This window comes from Ursus americanus, chromosome 14 (assembly GCF_024610735.1).
Source record: "Ursus americanus isolate L20-20 chromosome 14, mUrsAme1.1.p, whole genome shotgun sequence".
Classification (NCBI taxonomy): domain Eukaryota; kingdom Metazoa; phylum Chordata; class Mammalia; order Carnivora; family Ursidae; genus Ursus; species Ursus americanus.
This window is the reverse complement of record NC_142140.1, coordinates 60,345,635-60,364,170: the sequence shown is the minus strand read 5'-3', so window position 1 is coordinate 60,364,170 and position 18,536 is coordinate 60,345,635. Positions and strand designations below refer to the sequence as shown.

Below are 18,536 nucleotides of genomic sequence, written 5' to 3'. Positions count from 1 at the left end.
ACGCCAGTGCTGCCGTCACCCAGAGAGGCGACGCTTGGAAGATCGTGCCCTGTGTGCTTAGCTGCTTCTTTCTTTTTCTTTGTTCAAGTGTTTTAAAGCAAATCACAGACCTCAGATCATTTCCCTCAGCTATACTTCATATCCTCCTCTAAAAATTATGAGCATTTTCTCACGTTACCAGAATGATATTACCACACTCGGAAAATTTCACAGGAAGGAAGTCTCCCCCCCGCCCCCTCCCCCGGTTAGAATAGTGTTTTGCCCGGGCAGGGGTGGGGGCTGTGAAATCCTGAAATGGTAGGTACAGTGTTTGCGTTGGCTCATTCCTCTGGCGAGAGGGCTCATACGTGCCTTTAAAGTTTCAGTTACCACAGCCTGGGCATGGTGACCACACCCCCGCCCCAGGCCCTCACCAAGGCTCGTGGGCCGTATGCATGGTGACCACACCCCCGCCCCAGGCCCTCACCAAGGCTCGTGGGCCGTATGAGTGGTGACCACACTCCCGCCCCAGGCCCTCACCAAGGCTCGTGGGCCATATGCATGGTGACCACAACCCCGCCCCCGAGGCCCTCACCAAGGCTCGTGGGCTATACGTGTGGTGACCACACCCCCGCCCCGAGGCCCTCACCAAGGCTCGTGGGCCATAGGCGTGGTGACCACACCCCCGCCCCAGGCCCTCACCAAGGCTCGTGGGCCATACGCACATCTTGCCTTTGCAGCCACTTGCCCACGCACAGCGTCACGGCCCATCCGATGGTGACCATCCGGATCAGCGACCGGCAGCGGCTCATCCAGCCCTACATCCACAACTATGCCTGGCTGCTCTTCGCCGCCCTGGCCCTCTACAGCGCCCACCTGGCCAGCGCTGAGGACGTGGACGGGGAGAAGCTGGATCCCCGGGACCGCAGCAGTGCCAGCGCCCTGCGGAGCCAGTGCATGCAGCTCGTCGGGGACTGTCTGATGCAGGCTCACCAGGGAAAAGGTGATTGTTGCTCACGCGCGGAACCGAGCCGCCCCTGAGCTGCTGGTGCAGGAAGAGCCTCCCGGGAGCGAGACTGCGCGTGGCGAGAGGTGTCTGAGCCCGTCCACGACAGGTGCTCACCCTGCTCCGGAGCTAAGTCCAGGTTCCCACGTGCGTTTGAGGGTCACTGTGGCATTAAAATGCATTCAGTTTCTCTAAAGTATTCACATGAACATTTAAAAAAAAAAAGTAATAATTACAACTCTAACGTCTGTGGATGAAGTACTCAGTGTTTGAGCCTCCCGGCCTTAGCTTTGCCAAAGGAATATTGTTTTTCACCTGGAGTGCAGATCCAGTGCACGTAACCGCGTTCTAGATGAGAGCTGTTCGTGATCACAAAGTCGTTTGACTGACGAAGTACCTCGAAGACCTGGACTTTACCTAGAGGCACTGAGGGAGAGTAACGGGCAGTACGCTTCAGAGGCGTTTGAATCCCTCTCAGAACGCGGGACTGCCTGCTCTGGGACACGGTGGGGACGTCGGGCCTGTGTTGGGCGGCACGTGGGCAGTGCTCCGAGCTTGCCAGTGCGCACGTGGACATGGAGTTGTGCGGGGCTGCTGTGACATTGTCGCGTTGATGATTTTCTAAGCAGACCGTCCTCGTGTGTCTTTGTCCTGCTGCTAACACAGGCATGCCTCCCTGCTCAGTCTTCTGGTGCCTGACATCAGAATCCAAGGAGACGTGATAGCCAGGGAGGTTCATACTGAGTGCGCTTTGTTTGGTTTGTGGAGAACCCGGCCATCTCCTTCCGTGTAGTGATTTCTGGCATTTGCAGGAGATGACCGCGTTCTGAAATTTTTAACCATTCTCTTATTTGCTCCCCGTGTAGGTCTGAAAGCTCTAGCTCTCCTTGGTATACTGCCGGATGGTGACTCTGGTCCAGAGAGTCGGGCCCCATCTGCCTCTGTGCCCGCCCGCCCGCCGCTGGAGGAGAGAGCTGTCCAGGGTGCTGAGGACCCGTCCCATGCAGGCCCGTCTGTGTGCTGCAGTGTATGTCACCGTGCATTACTACGCAGAATCTCAGGTCGAAATGGGGAGCCGTTTGCAGGTGGGGGCAGAGCAGGGAGGTTAAGGCCACAGACTCTTGACATGGATCCTACATTCCAGCCCTGCTCTCTCAGGTCTTGGGCACATTACCGCCATCTGCTCACGTCACTTTCTCATCTGTGAAATAGGCAAGAATACTAATATCCGTTCCGTAGCTTGTTCTAAGGGTATACATGCGATGCACAGTGAGCTGATGCGTGTAACATGCTTGTTAGAACAGTGTCTGTGGAATGTTTCTCGTCAGTGTTAACTGTTCCTGTTACCTGATTCTGGTATTACAAGGAAGGAAGATCGTGTACCCAAGGAGATGAGTTCCTGGCCCATGGTGACCACTGTAGATGCGAAGCTTTTGTTTAAGAGAGAAAGCGTGCGTGCGTGGGGGTGGGGGGCAGAGGGAGAGGGAGACAGAATCTCAAGCAGACTCGAGGCCAGGCGTGGAGCCTGACGTGGGACTTGATCTGCCCACCCTGAGGTCATGATCTGAGCCGAAACCTAGAGCCAGACACTTAACTGACTGCGCCACCCGGGCGCCCCGGAGCTATCACAGGGAGCCAACAGACAGGTAATACTCGTGCTTTCTGTTTGCCAGATGGACACGGTAGTTTGCACATTCCTGTATCAGTAGGAGGAGAGCCCTTCTGGATCCGGGTGTAGCCTGCAATCGCAATCTTAAAGTTGGTTTTGTGGAAGAGCACGGCGTAGCGTCTGCGATGCTGCCTCCGAAGCTTGAGGGGGTGCCGTGAGCGCCCCCGACTTGGCCTGAGGAGCAGCTGATGTTTCAGTTCTCTGTCTCTGTCACGGTTACTAGTTCCAGGATCCCCCACTTGGTGGTTGTGGCTCAGTGAGATCCCATTGTCCTTTAGGGGAGGACAAAAGTAAAGATGGTTGGCGGAAACTTGAGAATTGTGTCAGCTTCACTCAGCCAGACAGGCCACATCAGCTCCACACTGGTCTCTGGGGTGCTGCCATTTCTGACCACAAAACCCCCGTCCGGGCGGCACTTTAAGCACCCACAGGTGGGCAGAGAGGACATCGTCAGCGGGACGGCATTCACCCCCGAGCCTGGGGACAGTTGTGTCTGCCTCTGAGCTCCTGGCATCTCTGCCGCCCGTGAGCACTCTGCTCCCGGGGTGTCCACTTACCATCAGTTCATCTCAGAGTGACCTGGATGAATTGTTCTAGTCCACTGATTAAAACTGATTGCTTTTCGGGGCCCCTGGCTGGCTCAGTCTGTAGAGCGTGTGACTCTCGATCTCGGGGTTGGGAGTTTGAACTCCATGTTGGCATAGAGCTTACTTAAAAATAAAATTTTTCACATCTACTACTAAGTACGTATCGTGATGCTGAAATTGTCCCGTGTCTGGCCAGTGGAAGCCCCTTCCACCTGGCTTCTGTGTCCTTCTGATACGCCTTTTCTTTGAGTGCTTCCTTAATTTTTGTTGCAGAAAGAGGTTTCAGGCTCATCTTAAAGGCTTTCCCTGGGGGCGCCTGGGTGGCGCAGTCATTAAGCGTCTGCCTTCAGCTCAGGGTGTGTTCCTGGTGTTCCAGGATCGAGCCCCACATCAGGCTCCTCCGCTAGGAGCCTGCTTCTTTCTCTCCCACTCCCCCTGCTTCTGTTCCCTCCCTCTCTCACTGGCTGTCTCTGTCTGTCAAATAAATAAATAAATAAATCTTTAAAAAAAAATAAAGGCTTTTCCCGGCCTAAGGAAAAAGGCCTCAGGAAGTGCAGGCCAAGGGTAGTCTTCCTGCCAATCTGGGCAGCTCACTGCCCAAGTCTTGAGCCCAGGAAAGCCTCCCTATTCGAACGAGAGCCCCCTGAACGAGGCTTCTTGCCAAAATAAAATTCTCAAAAGTGTAAGCCAGCTCAGTGTTCTGGAAAGAATTCCGCACCTTTGTTTTTTTCTTCTTCCCAAGAGAAGAACTTCCTGTACGTGGCTTCTAAAGGCTAGGTAGAACATGTTAGAGGTGTGCAGTGGGGCCATGGCTTATGGGACTGCGGGCTCTGACACAGGGGCATTTGGGACATGTTTGGGGGATGGGATGCAGTGATTATTGTCTTAATTAGAGCATAGAGTTGTCATCAGAAATGACATTTTCTTGTGGGATTCCAAAGTATTTTAGTCTGTAAAGACTGGCTAATGATTTTAAAAATTTTATCACAGCATTAGTGAGCCAACTTTTCTTAGAAGAAACCTTAATTCCTTTACATTTTGTTTTCAGGACAAGAGAGATGGTCCTAAGGAAGTCGGACCTTTAGATAGCGAGCCGAGAAATAAGGCCGATGAAGACAGTGTGTCATCCGTGAAGGGTCCTGCATGCCAGACCCAAAGTTCAGACTCACCTGCAGACGGTAGTGCACCTACAGGGCATCCAGGTAGAGACTGTGCTCACTACCTTGGTCCCTCATCTGAAAACGCACAGACCCATCCCTGAGCTATATGTTGTACACGATTTGAAATTGGCTAGCAACTGAGGGCTCATGGTTTCTCAGTTTTGTATCAGATGGTAGTGATCACACTTTGAAAGTCACCTTTCCTTCACTTTGACTGCTTCCCTACAGCCTTATTCCCTGATTTACTGAGTGCCTTCTGTGTGCCAAGTACTGTGCTAGACGGTGGGGGTGCAAGAGGGGCCAAGTCAGACAGACAGACATAGCTCCTGTCCTCTCGGAGCTTGCAGTCTGGGAGAGTGTAGACCAAGGTACAGGTAACTGTAGTCCGAGGTGGAACGCGACTCTGTGCACAAGAGAGGGGTGGGTGGGTGCTGGTGGCAACGGGTGTGTAACTGGAACTGACAGTGTCCGCAGAAAGCCTTGTAGAGGTTGGGCTGCAAGGGCCCTTAGCTGTGCTAGGATCCACTGTGTGGAAGGGCTCTCCGGGCAGAAAGAGCAGAGTGGGAAACCCCAGAGTCCCGTCGGCAGGCGCACAGGGATCGAGCCCTGGGGGGTCCTGTGTCGCTCTGCTGTGGAGGCCCCGAGCTGCCCTCCCGGGGTTAGCAGCGGCAAGCAGAGCTGCGTTTCAAGAAGACTGATGGGCTCGGAGATGGAAGTGCTGTGGGCTGAAGCATCTCCTCGTTGGGGCAGCCCAGGCAGGCAGCGTCTGTCCCACCTGCCTGCTCCGTGATGGAGGCAGGGCTGAGCACCTGGCGTCCTGCCCCATGTGTACGGCCAGCTCTCAGATGGGGCTGATGGTCACCTGTGCGGTGCATGTAATTCTGCCTTCCAGACAACAGCGTGGCACCCCTGGTCAGTCCCGTCCCCTCTGGTCTGGCTCAGCATCAGCGTGCTGGTCCGCATGCAGTCGTCCCTTCCTCCAGGGCTCACCGGGCACCTGCTGTGCTCTCGTTCTAGGTGCTCATGACGACCAGACACCTAGAGGGGAACACAAATAATACATACCAGCGATCGGCCTGAGCGCCGAAGAGCAGGGTCGGGAAGGGCGAGCGCAGAGGGGTGCTCTGCGTTAACCTCGGGCCGTCGGGGTAGACCTTGGGCAGGATGGGTTCAGCAACATCCCAGCTGTGTGCCCTGGCAGCACAGGGACTGTGAGGCAGTTTACTTGCCCATTTGTATGTGCGCAGAACCTGGCAAAACCTGAAAGTGTGATGTTTTATATCTCAGATGCTGAAAATACAGTCGTGTTGTCTCAGGAGCCCATCGAGGAAAGAGCAGTTACTCCAAGCCCTGAGCAGGTGTTTGCTGAGTGTTCCCAGAAGAGGATTTTGGGATTGCTAGCAGCCATGTTACCTCCCATAAAGTTGGTAAGAGACCAGTGGCATTTTCTTTTATGGAGGAAGGGTGGTGGTATGTGTAGAAAAGTGTGTTTTTTGGAAAGCCGTACGCTGAACCCACCTGTTCAGAGCTGTCTGTGTGTCCCTGAGAGAAGCCTAAATTAGAAGTCGGGTCGGGGGTGATGCCCGGGAATGTCTGTTTGCACCTGACGGTGCATAGCTGTTGGTGAAGGACCCTGCACGGGTCCTCTAGCGCTGGCCAATTGTCACTAAGACGTGAACAGACACAGCGTTGGGTCAGTGCGGTTCCGTGCGTTCCGTGTTGAACAGGCGTTTCTCCCTCTCTTGGCAGGACCCCACGGTGCCCGTGATACACCTGGAGCACGTCCTCCCACTCATGTTTCAGGTCGTCATCTCAAACGCAGGCCACCTGAACGAGACCTACCACCTCACGCTGGGTCTCCTTGGCCAGTTAATCACCCGCCTTTCACCAGCAGAGGTGGACGCTGCCGTGGTCCAGGTCCTCTCTGCCAAGCACACCTTGTTCGCGTCAGGGGACGGTTCCGTCGTGCCCGATGGCTGGAAGACCGCCCACCTGCTCTTCAGCCTGGGAGCTGTGTGTCTGGACAGGTAGCCCCGCACTCTGCTCCCCCGCTGTTCCTGTCTTGAAGTCCGGGGTCAGTCCGCGATCTGGCCATTGGCTGGTTTTGGGTGCTGTTGTCTACATACCTCTTGTGAGAATATGTTTTACTGGAGAAGGTGTCGACTGACACTGAAAGTGTACTTAAAACCCACATCAACACAGCTGTGCAGTTGGGGCGCTGTCTGCTGATTGAACTTTCCAATCCGACATATTCTGGTGGGTTTTTTCCTGGCAGCAATAAGCGTAGGCTTTGGGGTTGAAGAAAATAGGTCTATTTTTGTATAAAATGACATAATCAGAATACCAAATTTGGAAAACAAAAATGGGGGAAAAAATCACCCCGGCTGCACCACCTATTCTTTTCTTTTAAAGATTTTATTTATCTGAGAGAGAGAGCGAGAGTGTGTTAAGTGGAGGGTGGGAGAGGGACAAGCAGACCCCGCGCCGAGCGTGCAGCCGATGTGGGGCTCGATCCTGCGACCCCAGGATCAGGACCTGAGGCGACCTCAAGAGTCCGGCTGCGCCATCTTCGTGCACCCGGTGCTGCTGTAATAGGTCTCCTTCTGAGTTCTCTCTGTGCGTGAACGTGTTGTGCACAAGTGCACATGTGCATGTGACTCTTCACAGAGATTTTAGAAACCTGACTGTGTACTGAGTGCAGAGGGATCCGAGGCTTCATTCCGATGGTTTTTGAACTAGTGGGTGAGTGGCTCTTGGGCCTGCTGCTGCGTGTGCCTTGGAGTGTAGTGAGCGAGCTCTGCGGAGTGGAGTGTGGAGCCGTGCCCGGCCACCTAACGGAGCTCTCGCCTTGCAGCCGGGTGGGCTTGGACTGGGCGTGCTCCATGGCGGAGATCCTGCGGTCCCTCAGCAGTGCCCCCCTGTGGCGTGACGTCATCGCCGCCTTCACAGACCACTGTGTCAAGCAGCTGCCTTTCCAGCTGAGGCACACCAACATCTTCACCCTGCTCGTGCTGGTCGGCTTCCCACAGGTATGCGGCCTCCCGCGGGTACGCGGCCTCCCGCGGGTACGCGCCTCGGAGGCCAGGCCACCCCTCCCGGCCGCAGCACACAGCACAGGCTCTCTGCAGCATGTACCTTTGGCAGGGTTTTTCCTTTTAGTTATATAATTGGCATTTGCCCTATTGGTGTATTTTCAAGATTATGGGATGGTTTGTTCAACTGCATTTTTAACAGTTTAGCTCTTCCTTTTATTAGCCAGTAGTGTGAATAATAGGTAACTAAGTTATTAAATCACGAAGAACTTCAGAGTAGAGTTGGTTCTCAGTTGGCATTCATCTTGGTCTCGTTTCTGATCTTTATGTCTCACAATTGGTTGGGACAAAGAGGACTGTGAAAACATGGCTTCACCCAGCAAGCGCGTAAACCACCTCTCTGTGGGGCCCTGGACTCAGGAGTGCCTGTCCTTAGCACCTGTTGGAGTCCGGGGCACAGGCACGGAGGACGGGGCTTGTGTCCAGTGAAGGGTCCCCCCGTGACTTTGTGCTGCTGAGTTGCCTTCTCGGTCTCTGTCACGCTCTAGGTCCTCTGCGTGGGGACCCGCTGTGTGTACGTGGATAACGCCAACGAGCCGCACAGTGTCATCATCTTGAAGCACTTCACGGAGAAGAACAGGGCTGTGATCGTCGACGTCAAAACCCGGAAGAGGAAAACAGGTCCCAAACCTAATTAGTTATTTCTAAGAATGGAGGGAAGTTGTCAAATCTCTGTGTACCCTGAAATCCATGAAGATATTGTGGTCATTGTCCCTGCGTGTGATGTCTTAAAAAACAAGTTAGCTCCCTGAGCTGCTTTTTCCACACCTCTGAAGTGATGTGGTTGAATTAGGGTAAATTGGAAGGCCCTTGCTGTGCTGTCAGTTTGTATGTATGGCTCCGGGGTTCCGGGGGGACGCATTTAGGGTGTGAATAATGTTGTCATTGGTTGGTGAGTAGTTTTCTAATGGGTAAGTTAAATATATAGTGGGGTCAGACAGCTACGTGAGTGTAAAATGTCTTTGAGTAATTGTGTTGACATTCATGTCACGTTCTGTTTTGCTTGATCAGTAGAACAGTGAAAGTATATCATAAGTGACCTTTGACTTAATTTGCCAACCCCGGAACAGCCTGGAGTATGTGACCATATGTGCCTGGTTCTGCTTCTGAAATACTAGGCTTCCTCATTCAGCTTCACTGTCAGACACAGTCTGTGCTACCTTTTTGTGTGCTGTGAGGTGACGGTCAAGGTTCTTGTTCTTTTTCCTTTTTTGTCTTTTTTCTTTTTTGCATGTTAACATCAGTTCTTTCAGGACCATTTGTTGAACAGACTAGTTCTGCATTGAATTATCCTGGTACCTTCACTGGAGATTAGTTGACCCACATGTGTGTGTCTATTTATGGGTTCTGTTATATTTTCCATTAATCTATATATTCGTCCTTACTTGAATACCACATTCTCTTGACCGTTACAGATTTATGTTATGTCTCCAAATCACGTTCTCCAACTTTGTTATTCTTTTGTCAGCATTGTTCTGGCTGGTCTCGTTCCTTTGCCTTTCTGTATAAATTTTAGAATCCGCTTGTCGGTTTCTATAAACGAATCGTTGAATCTGTATATCTGTTTGGGGAGAACTGACGTTGTAACGTGACTCATGAGCACTGTATATGTCTCCGTTTATTGAGGGAATAAATTGAGATCTCCAATTTCTCTTCATTTGGCATGGGGTAGCAGCTGCTTTCTCTAATTCCTGAATTTGGTACTTTGTGTCTTCTCTTGTTTGTTTCCTAGAGGTCTCACCAGAGATTTATCTATGTATTTTTTAAAAGATTTTATTTATGTATTTGAGATAGAGTGAGAGTGAGAGAGAGAGAGCGTGAGGGGGGGTGGTAGAGGCAGAGGGAGAAGCACGCTCCCCGCTGAGGAAGTAGCCCAATGTGGGACTTGATCCCAGGACCCCAGGATCATGACCTGAACTGAGGGCAGACACTTTACCAGCTGAGCCACCCAGGCGCCCCTGATCAATGTATTTGATTTCTTTCAAAGGACCAACTTTTGTTTTCATTGATTTTTTTTCTCTATTATTTCTCTGTTTTCTGCTTCATTGATTTCTGTCTTTGTCATTATTGATTTCCTATTTCTTCTTGGTTTGGATTTCATTTGCTCTTTTTTTCTTTCTCTAATTTCTTAGGGTGGAAGTCTAAATCACTGGAGATTTTTCTTCTTTGTTGATAGAAGCATAATGCTATGAATTTCCCTCTAGGGATGGCATTAGCTGTATCCATAATTTTTAAAAAGATTTATTTATTTTAGAGAGAGAGATTGTGGGGGGATGGGCAGAGGGAAAGGGAGAGGGAGAGTCTCAAGCAGCTGCACACTGAGTGAGGGCCCGACACGGGGCTTGATCTCACAATCCTGAGATCATGACCTGAGCCAACATCGAGAGTCGGATGCTCAGCCAACTGTGCCATCCAGATGCCCCTGTGTCCATAATTTTTGATGGCATTTATTTTATCATTTTCACGCAGGTCAGAATATTCTCTATTTATCTTAAGAGTTTTTCTTTGTTTTGCGGATTATTTAAGAGTTTATTGTTTGATTTACAAATACTTGGAGGCTATTCCAGACATCTTTCTGTTATTGATTTCAAGTTTAATTCCCTTGGGGTCAGAGAACATACTTCAGATTATTTTAGTCCTGTTAGGATTATTGAAACTTGTTTTATGGTCCAGAATTGGATCTGTTTTGGGTAAGGTTCCATGTGCACCTGAAGAGATTCATATACTGGGTTGTTGGCCGTAGGTGTCATTTAAGTCAGGTCAGTTGATAGTGTTTTTTTAAGTCTTCCGTGCTCTTACTGATTTTCTGTCTGTCTGTTCTAATGATTACTGAGAGAGGAGTGTTGAGGTCTCTAACCATAACTGTCTGTTTCTCAAGTCAATACAAAATGTCCCTTTTTATCTCTGATAATATTCCTTATTCTGAAATTGACTTGAGTATTTAGGTAGTCTCTCTAGCTTTTGTTTTATTACTAACGTTTGCGTGGTGTGTACGCTCTCACTTTAACCTGTCTCTGTCTTCACATTTAAAGTGGATTTCTTGCAGATAGCACATAGTGGAATTTTCTTTTTTAATCCAGTCTGACAATCTCTGCCTTTTCATTGAGATGTTTAGACTGTTTACATTTAATGCAGTTATCAAGGTGATTGAGTTTAAATCTACTATCTTCTTGATTGTTTTTTATTTGCCTCACTTGTCTGTTGTTCCTTTTCTTCTACTTCCCCTGCTTTTGAATTGAAGGTTCTTTTTTTTGTTTAATGACTCCATTTATTTCCACTAATGGTTTTCAACTGTATCTCTTAATTTTTTCAGTGGTTGCTCAAGGGCTTACTGTAGTTTACCTTCAGATAATTTTTTCGTGGTTGCTTTAGGGTTTATAATATTCACCTTTAGCTCTTCATTGTCTGCCTTCAAATAATAGTCTACCACTTAACATATAGTGAGGAAACATAGATTTTATATTTCTATCCCCTCATCCTTGTGGTATTATCATTACACATTTTACTCCTATGTGTTATAAACCTCAGAATAATACGTTATTTATTTTTGCTTTAAAAAGTCAGCAACCAGGGGCACCAGGGGCACCTGGGTGGCGCACTTGGTTAAGCATCCAGCCCTTCTTAGTTTTGGCTTAGGTCATGATCTCGGGGTCATGGGATCGAGCCCTGCGTTGGGCTCTATGCTCAGCACGGAGTCTGCTTAAGACTCTCTCTCCCTCTTCCTCTGCTCCCCTCCCCCACGTGTTCATGTGCACACATGCTCACTCTCTCTCAAAGAAAAAAATCTTTAAAAAAATTCTTGTTTAAAAAAATAAAAAATAAAAAGTCAGATATTTTAAGAAAGTTTTTAAAATGAGAAAACAATTTATTTACATATTTACAATTTCTGGTACTCTTCATTCCTTTGTGTAAATTCAAGGTTCTATCTGGTGTCATTTTTCTTTGGCCTGAGAAACTTCCCTTAACCTTTCTTGTATCGCGCGTCTTCTGCTACAGAGTTTTTGTTCTGGTGTGTCCTACCAAACCAAACAAATACTTATTTTGACTTTATCTTTGAAAGATGATTTTGCCACATACAAAATTCTAGGCCAAGAGTTTTTTCTTTGAATACTTTGAAGTTCTCGATCCATTTTCTTCTGGCTAACATAGTTTCAGCTGCAAAGTTTGCTGTCGTTCTCTGTTCCTCTTCAAATGTGTCTTTTTTTCCTCTGGCTGCATTTAAGGTTTTTTTCTTAGTCACTGGTTTTTAGCATTTTGATAAGGACGCACCTTGACATGAGTTTCTGTGTTTATTCTTCTTGGGGGGTTATTGAGCTCTTGGATCTGTGGATTTACAGTTTCTATCAAATTCAGAAAAATTTCAACTATTATGTCTTCTAATAGTTGTTTCCCACCCCCACTAGGATGCTGGGCGGGGGGAAGACAAAATATCCCCAGGTCTTTGTGCGCTCAAGAACTGTTCGTTGTGTTTAGTAGTTCTTTCCTAGAACTAGGTGGTTTCCCACCATCCATTTGTGTGACTCACGGTCAGCCAAAGACTTGTGAGGAAGGTCCTGTGGCTGTCTAGAGAGGCCTCCCATGCCCTCTGACTCTGGGCCTCTCCCTTCTTTGCGACATTCTGCCCCATCAGTTCTAGCTGCCTTGACTTCCCTGAACTCTCACCTCTCTGTCATCAGTTCATTGAGACTGCAGGACTCTGCTCAGATTTCTAGTCCCTGTTCTGCAGCCTGGAAATTGTCTCCAGAAATCTGGCTGTTGGAGGGCTCCTCTGGTTTATGTCCCTTCTATCAGGGTTCATAGTCCTTACCACTTATCTCCTGTCTGCAAACCATTGTTTTGTGTACTTTTTCTGTGTTCTGGGTGTTTAAGGAGAGTCAATCCAGTCTGTCCTAGTTTTGTTTGGGAGTGGATGTTCTGCCTGCGTGCTACATTTAAGAAGCTCCTTCAGCACGTGGGAGACAAGCTGTTTGTGCACAGTGGTAGGGATGTGAATTGTCTCTCGCGGTTGCTTGATGGCTAGGTGGCCCAGTGCCATTTCTGTGCTCACCTGCAAACCAGCTGTAAGTGTAATGGCTAAGTGTGAAGCCAGGCTGATTTGTGTTTCGGGGTCTGTGGTTCCTGCTACAGTAAGGCATATTCCTGGGGAAGAGATTTAGCTGCAGGAAGTGTTACCTGTACTTTCATGCCTCTCTCTTCCCCCTGACCTCACCCTCCAGTGAAGGACTACCAGCTGGTCCAGAAAGGACAGGAAGGCAGCAGCTCTCAGGCCCAGCTGAGCCAGTACTCCCAGCACTTTGCCTTTATCGCCAGTCATCTTCTGCAAACCAGCGTGGATAGCCACTGTCCCGAGGCAGTGGAAGCAACCTGGGTCCTGTCCCTGGCCCTCAAAGGACTATATAAAACACTAAAGGTAACAGTGACCTTCTTCCATCTGCTAACGAATCGCTGTGATTTAACATCTGCAGGGCGTTGACTACAAGGAGATGCCCGCTGATTTCGATGGATGGTTAACAAAGGATCTTGATTATTCTTAGGAATGGGTGAGGTTTCGCACAGGGATAACCCTAAGGAAGAAACAGAATTTTCCCGGTAGTTGCTTCTTTGTATTTTTTTAGTACTGTTCCATGGAACCAGGCGTTTGCCTGATGGCCATGTAACCTTGGGAAGATGGGAAGAAACTGGACGGAACAGTTTCTCACTTCCCTCCAAACCATAGTTCCTCTGGCCCATCGTAAGGCAGGAGGCAGGGGAGATCAAAGGGGACCGTCATCCTATGGGACTTGGAGAGAGAGGCTAGACAGTCAGGGTGGGAGAAGCTGGGTGATACCTGGCTTGTAGACAAGAAGCCTTGACCTGTGGGAAGGTGGTTCTTCGGCTACCTGAGGGGCCTGACGGGGGGAAGGGGTCACTTTTAGGACGGTCTTCCCTACAGGAGTAGCCATGAAAGAAGGGTTTCATTTTAAAAGTTGGTGAGTCCCTGGACTTTGGCAGAACTGCCCAGGAGGCCACAGAAGGACTCAGGCAGCACAAGGAACCAGCACGGATGGCATTCCAGCTGCGGGCCCGCCGAGTGCTCGTGGCGAGGGCACCGAGGCCATGCCGCTGCTGTTTGTCGCCTCCAAGGCATTTATCACCATCTGCCCTCGTCTCAGTTGTTTAATTATAGGAGCAAAGAGAAAATAAACTCCCTGAGGGGCCAGACCATTTCTGTCTTTGAATCCGTGTTTTCATAAGTATTTGTTGAACACCGAGAGCCGCGTGGAACTCTGGCACTGAACTCGAGAGCAGGTGGGGCTCACAGTCTAATCTGCCAGAGAGCCGGCACGGGGCCCCCAAGGAGGACTAACATGAGTCAGAGACATCCTTCCCGAGGAGGTGAAATGTGAGGTGGTAGAGGTGTCTGGGCAGAGCCATGTGTGCAGGGAGAGCCACAGACGCCAGGCCCAGCCACAGGCGTGGTTGTCAGTGACAGACCCCTCAGGCCCTTCAGGACCCCGTGGAAGAGGGATGCGAGACCAGAGGAGCAGGCAGGGGACTGCAGCGCCCCGTCCGCCACGATCGGGACTTGGGTTGTGGTCTGGCAAGCACTGGGAAATTGGGGAAGGCAGAGCGCTGCAGAGGGCCCGTTCGTGCAGGACGAAGTGCACAGCGTGTCCTGGGCTCCAGAGATGCTTGCCGAGGGCTGAGTCAGACAGGGTGTGGACAGACTCGGGTTGGGGCTGAGGATCGGAGGGTCACCCTGCCTGCCGACTCTGGAATTTTCCCCGCAAGGTGACCTTGGGCCACAAGTCGAGCCGGCTCCGAAAGAGCCTTGCTTCTCCGCTCGTGCGGCCGCACCTTCTTCCCTCCAGGCAGCCGCGTGTCATTTCCTTTTGTCTGGCAGGCTCACGGTTTTGAAGAGACTCATACAACCTTCCTTCAGACGGATCTGCTGAAGCTGCTGGTGACCAAGTGCAGCAAAGGGACCGGTTTCAGTAAGACGTGGCTCCTCCGGGACCTGGAGGTAGGGGTGCGCCGCCTGCTGCCGGCTTCCCGCGCGGCGGTGAGGACCGTGGTCAGCTGCGCCTGCCTCTGCCCTGCGTGTGCTCGATCTGTGCAGTGGGTGGAACCGCGTCTTAGAGCCGTGTCCCTGTTGGACACTGGGATGATGACATCTGTCCTCCCTGTCGGGAGAGAACGGATGTGGTGTTTGTTCGGAGGAGGAGGCATATTTTATGGAAGCACACGGCGGACCATTACGTCACGGCGATAAAGTGTGTCCTTGAATTACAATTTCCCTTTAAAGTTCCTTTGAGCTGAAGTCTGTTTCTGAGATTGTCCTCAGCTATGTTATTTCATGTAGGATTTCAGTCGATAATTTTCATCTTACCACAGTTCCTTCTGGGCCTCCGATTTTTCTTAGTGGATTTGCTGTGGTTCCTGTGCAGTGTGTGTGGCGAGTGCCAGCCTCAGGTCCAGGAGACGCGGCTCCTCTGTGGCGGGAGGTCAGCCAGCCTCTCCCGTCACACAGAGGCCTGAGTGCGAAGAAGGAAATGGGGCTGAAATACAGCAACGGAAAACCGGGAGAGCATCTGGGCTCTTGTTCTGAGGAAAAGCTTTTAAATTAAATTTTAAATTAATTTTTTTTTATCATTCAGATAATAGAACCACATTGCAGAAAATGTGAAATATAGAAGAGAAAGACAAACTTTGAATTCTGCCCCACAGATACAGCCGCCATAAGTATTCTCTGTACTGCCTAGTTCTAGTTGTTTCCGTCTGCATCCCTGTCGCACGTGCGGCAGCCGCTTCCCCGAGTCGCTGGGTCGTTTCATGACCCCCAGCGTAACGGCTGCAGGCGACACACGAGGGGGATCTCAGCTTCACTGACCGTAACGTGCTTTACGTTATACCTCAAAGGGGAGTGACAGGCGGGTCAGAGGCAGTAGACGTTACAGCTCTTTACGTTTCACCAGAACGCGTTCTCAGAGTGATCCCAGCTTACGTCGTCAGCAGCAGAGGTCCCTCGGTTTTAGTTAGCACGTCTTTGGTTACAGGTCAATTGAACATGTTTTTCTTTTGGTACTAAGTTTACATTCTTTTTGTGAATTCTTACATCTTTAAAAAAATGAGGTCAAATGTTTTCTACCATTTGAGGGTTAAAGATCTCACCCACTGAACCCCCACACGCCTGTCCTGCCTGGTTTTCTGTCTAGATTCTGTCCATCATGCTGTACTCCTCAAAGAAGGAGATCCACACCTTGGCCGAGCACACAGCCCCGGAGCGAGACGAGCGGGCGGACCAAGAGGAGGAGGTGGAAGGCACGGTCAGCAGCCCCGGCGAGCCAGAGCAGAAGAAGCTGGACCCTCTGGAAAGCCTGGATGAGCCCACCAGAATATGTTTCTTGGTGAGTTCTGGGCCTTGGTGAAGCCGAGCGATGGGTTCTCTTTGGCTTGTACCGTGTTTTTGCCTCCATGGGAAAATGCTTTAGTCTGACGTGCTGAGAGCTCACTTCCTGAAGACTCAGTCTGAATTGTGCAGAATTGGTCCAGAAGAACGGCGAATCCTTACAACTGTCATTTTTAAGCTTTTGGGGCCTAAAGGCTGTAGATCATCTCCCCCATGACATAAGCCCATGCAGTTTTGCTCATAATTTGCAGCCCCTTGATGCATGGCATCCCCTCGTGCCTTCTGAGATGCATTCTCTTACCCTCCCTGGGGACGCCCTCTTCCTCGAACAGTGGCTGCAGGAAGAAAAGGCAGAGCGTCTGGGCGGAGATCAGACAAGCAAGCACATCTCCAGACCGATGTGCCAGTTGTCAGAGTGGCGAGCGTGGCAGCCGCAGGGAAGCTGGGGCGGGTGCCGTGTGGTGGGTGGTAGCTGTGGACTGTTAGCATTGCACGAGGTGGTCTGGTATTTCCACGCTTTGTGTTTTCCTGTGAATTTATCATCGCAGAGTCTACAGCCCATGTTTTAGAGTTTATAATTTTATTTGCTCTAAGCAGCCACACGATATTCAGAACTTAAAACCGTCTCTCTTGTGCTTCCTCCCATGGCCTTCAGATGGCGCACGACGCGCTCAATGCCCCTCTGCACATCCTCCGGGCCATATACGAGCTGCAGATGAAAAGGACCGATTCTTTCTTCCTGGAGGTTCAGAAGAGGTGAGGTCGCTGAGACGCAGCTGACGTGGGAGAGCGAGGGAGGGCAGGCCTGTGACTGCCTCCTGCCGCAAGCTCTCGGTAAAAACTCCTGCAGGCCTGCCCCATGGGCCCGGTTTTCCGTTCTCTGTGCAGCGCTGTGAAAGCTGACCGCACGCACTGTCTGTGTCCTCTGAGCTGTGCTGTGTGTCCCTTCTGGGTGCGGACACGGAGGCAGATGGCAAGGTTTCTCCCATACATCGTCCTGGGGCAGACAGGGCCCTCCGGTCGGAGTGTTGTTGGCACATGATCTTCGTGGATTTCCCCAAGGGTTGTTAGAAAGTTAATATCACTCCCTTTCTCTGGGCCAGGAAGCTCAGCCCGGTTCTTGGGCCAGCTCCCAGTGTGTGGAACTTTACCTGTCGCAGCTCACCTCCCTCTCTGCCTGGCATATCCTAGTTTGGACTTCTGTTCTAACTTACATTCACTTCCAATTTGATTTTTCTTTATGTTTTTATCTTCTATTTCTGTTTTCCTGTATTTCGTATATGTTGCCTCAAATCCTTTGTGAAATGAAGCAGGGCATAGTCTGTAACTAAGAAACCCAGAAATACCCGGTCAAGGAAGATAGAATTTGTTTTTTCTGTTGTGGCAGTGCAGGGTGGGTGGGCAGCTCTGCTCTGTGCCTGACCCTGCGTGTTGTCACGTGGCTCACCCATACCCACCTGCGTTCTAGCTCAGAGGAGGGAGGGTGGAGAGAGGAGGGCACCCTCAACCCAGCTGCTGAGGGTAGGCTCACTGGCCTCCTGCGGGTGAGAGCCTAGTTGCATCAGCCCGTCGAGCTGAAGAGGGGTGGGGACCCTGTTGCCAGGGGTGGTTGTGTATCTTGCTAAAGCCTCTGGGAACGTTGTTTCGAAGATCCTGAGGGACACTTTGCACCCTCTGCCACCAGGGCACGAGTAGATGAGTGCTGTGAGTCCAGATTGCGGAATATGGGGCAGTAATGTCACTGCAGAGGCACAGGACGGCTCGGATCGGTATTTCTGACAAGTTCCACCACGGCCGAGCTCTCCGCTTTCTGTGATGTGCGTACCCAGCCTTGTGCCCCTTCCCGCCAGGTTTGACGGGGACGAGCTCACCACGGATGAAAGGATTCGGACCCTGGCGCAGAGGTGGCAGCCCAGTCGGAGTCTGAGGCTGGAGGAGCAGGGCGCCAAAGCCGTGGACACAGACATGATCATCTTACCGTGCTTGGTATGTTGCCTCCACCTTGGACGCGGAAGGTCTGCCCCGGCCCCCACCCGGTGGTGAGGGGCCGGCCGCGGTAACGGTGGTCTCGGGTTTGCAGTCCCGGCCCGCACGCTGTGAGCAGGCCACGGCGGAGTCGAACCCTGTGACGCAGAAGCTCATCGCCAGCACGGAGAGCGAACTGCAGCAGAGCTACGCCAAGCAGCGGCGCAGCAAGAGCGCCGCCCTCCTGCACAAGGAGCTGAACTGCAAGAGCAAGAGGGCCGTGCGGGAGTACCTGTTCCGCGTGAACGAGGCCACGGCCGTGCTGTACGCCCGCCACGTGCTGGCCTCCTTGCTCGCCGAGTGGCCTGGCCACGTGCCAGTGAGCGAGGACACCCTGGAGCTCAGCGGCCCGGCCCACATGACCTACATCCTGGACATGTTCATGCAGCTGGAAGAAAAGCAGCAGTGGGAGAAGGTGATTGTCACCCGCTTTGCTCCTCCTCTGCCCCCCCAGCGTTTGAGCCTGCTTCCTCTGGTGAGGGCCTCCCCGGAGGGAGGTCACCTGTGTGGCCGTGTGGCTCTGCGACAGCTGTGGGTGCAGCAGAGGCTGGGGGGAGGGGGCACGGCTGGGCTCTTTCCGGTCCTGGCCTGGAGCTGAGCTGCCGGCCTGGGGCAGACGTGGTGCGCAC

The 18,536-nt window shown here is 51.3% G+C and overlaps 1 protein-coding gene across 6 annotated transcripts in view; it reads left to right on the top strand.

The window, feature by feature from the left end:
* ZZEF1 (zinc finger ZZ-type and EF-hand domain containing 1) overlaps positions 1-18,536 on the top strand; it is a 98,156-nt gene that overhangs the window by 64,326 nt on the left and 15,294 nt on the right. For all 6 annotated transcript variants that reach the window (XM_045804840.2, XM_045804837.2, XM_045804839.2 and 3 more), the window contains exons 36-48: positions 720-982; positions 1,852-2,012; positions 4,290-4,443; positions 5,689-5,828; positions 6,151-6,428; positions 7,256-7,430; positions 7,982-8,114; positions 12,710-12,903; positions 14,377-14,496; positions 15,689-15,880; positions 16,538-16,638; positions 17,733-17,868; positions 17,963-18,322. In XM_045804840.2, the coding sequence (XP_045660796.2) occupies positions 720-982; positions 1,852-2,012; positions 4,290-4,443; positions 5,689-5,828; positions 6,151-6,428; positions 7,256-7,430; positions 7,982-8,114; positions 12,710-12,903; positions 14,377-14,496; positions 15,689-15,880; positions 16,538-16,638; positions 17,733-17,868; positions 17,963-18,322 (2,407 nt within the window). The remainder of the gene's footprint in view (positions 1-719; positions 983-1,851; positions 2,013-4,289; positions 4,444-5,688; positions 5,829-6,150; positions 6,429-7,255; positions 7,431-7,981; positions 8,115-12,709; positions 12,904-14,376; positions 14,497-15,688; positions 15,881-16,537; positions 16,639-17,732; positions 17,869-17,962; positions 18,323-18,536) is intronic.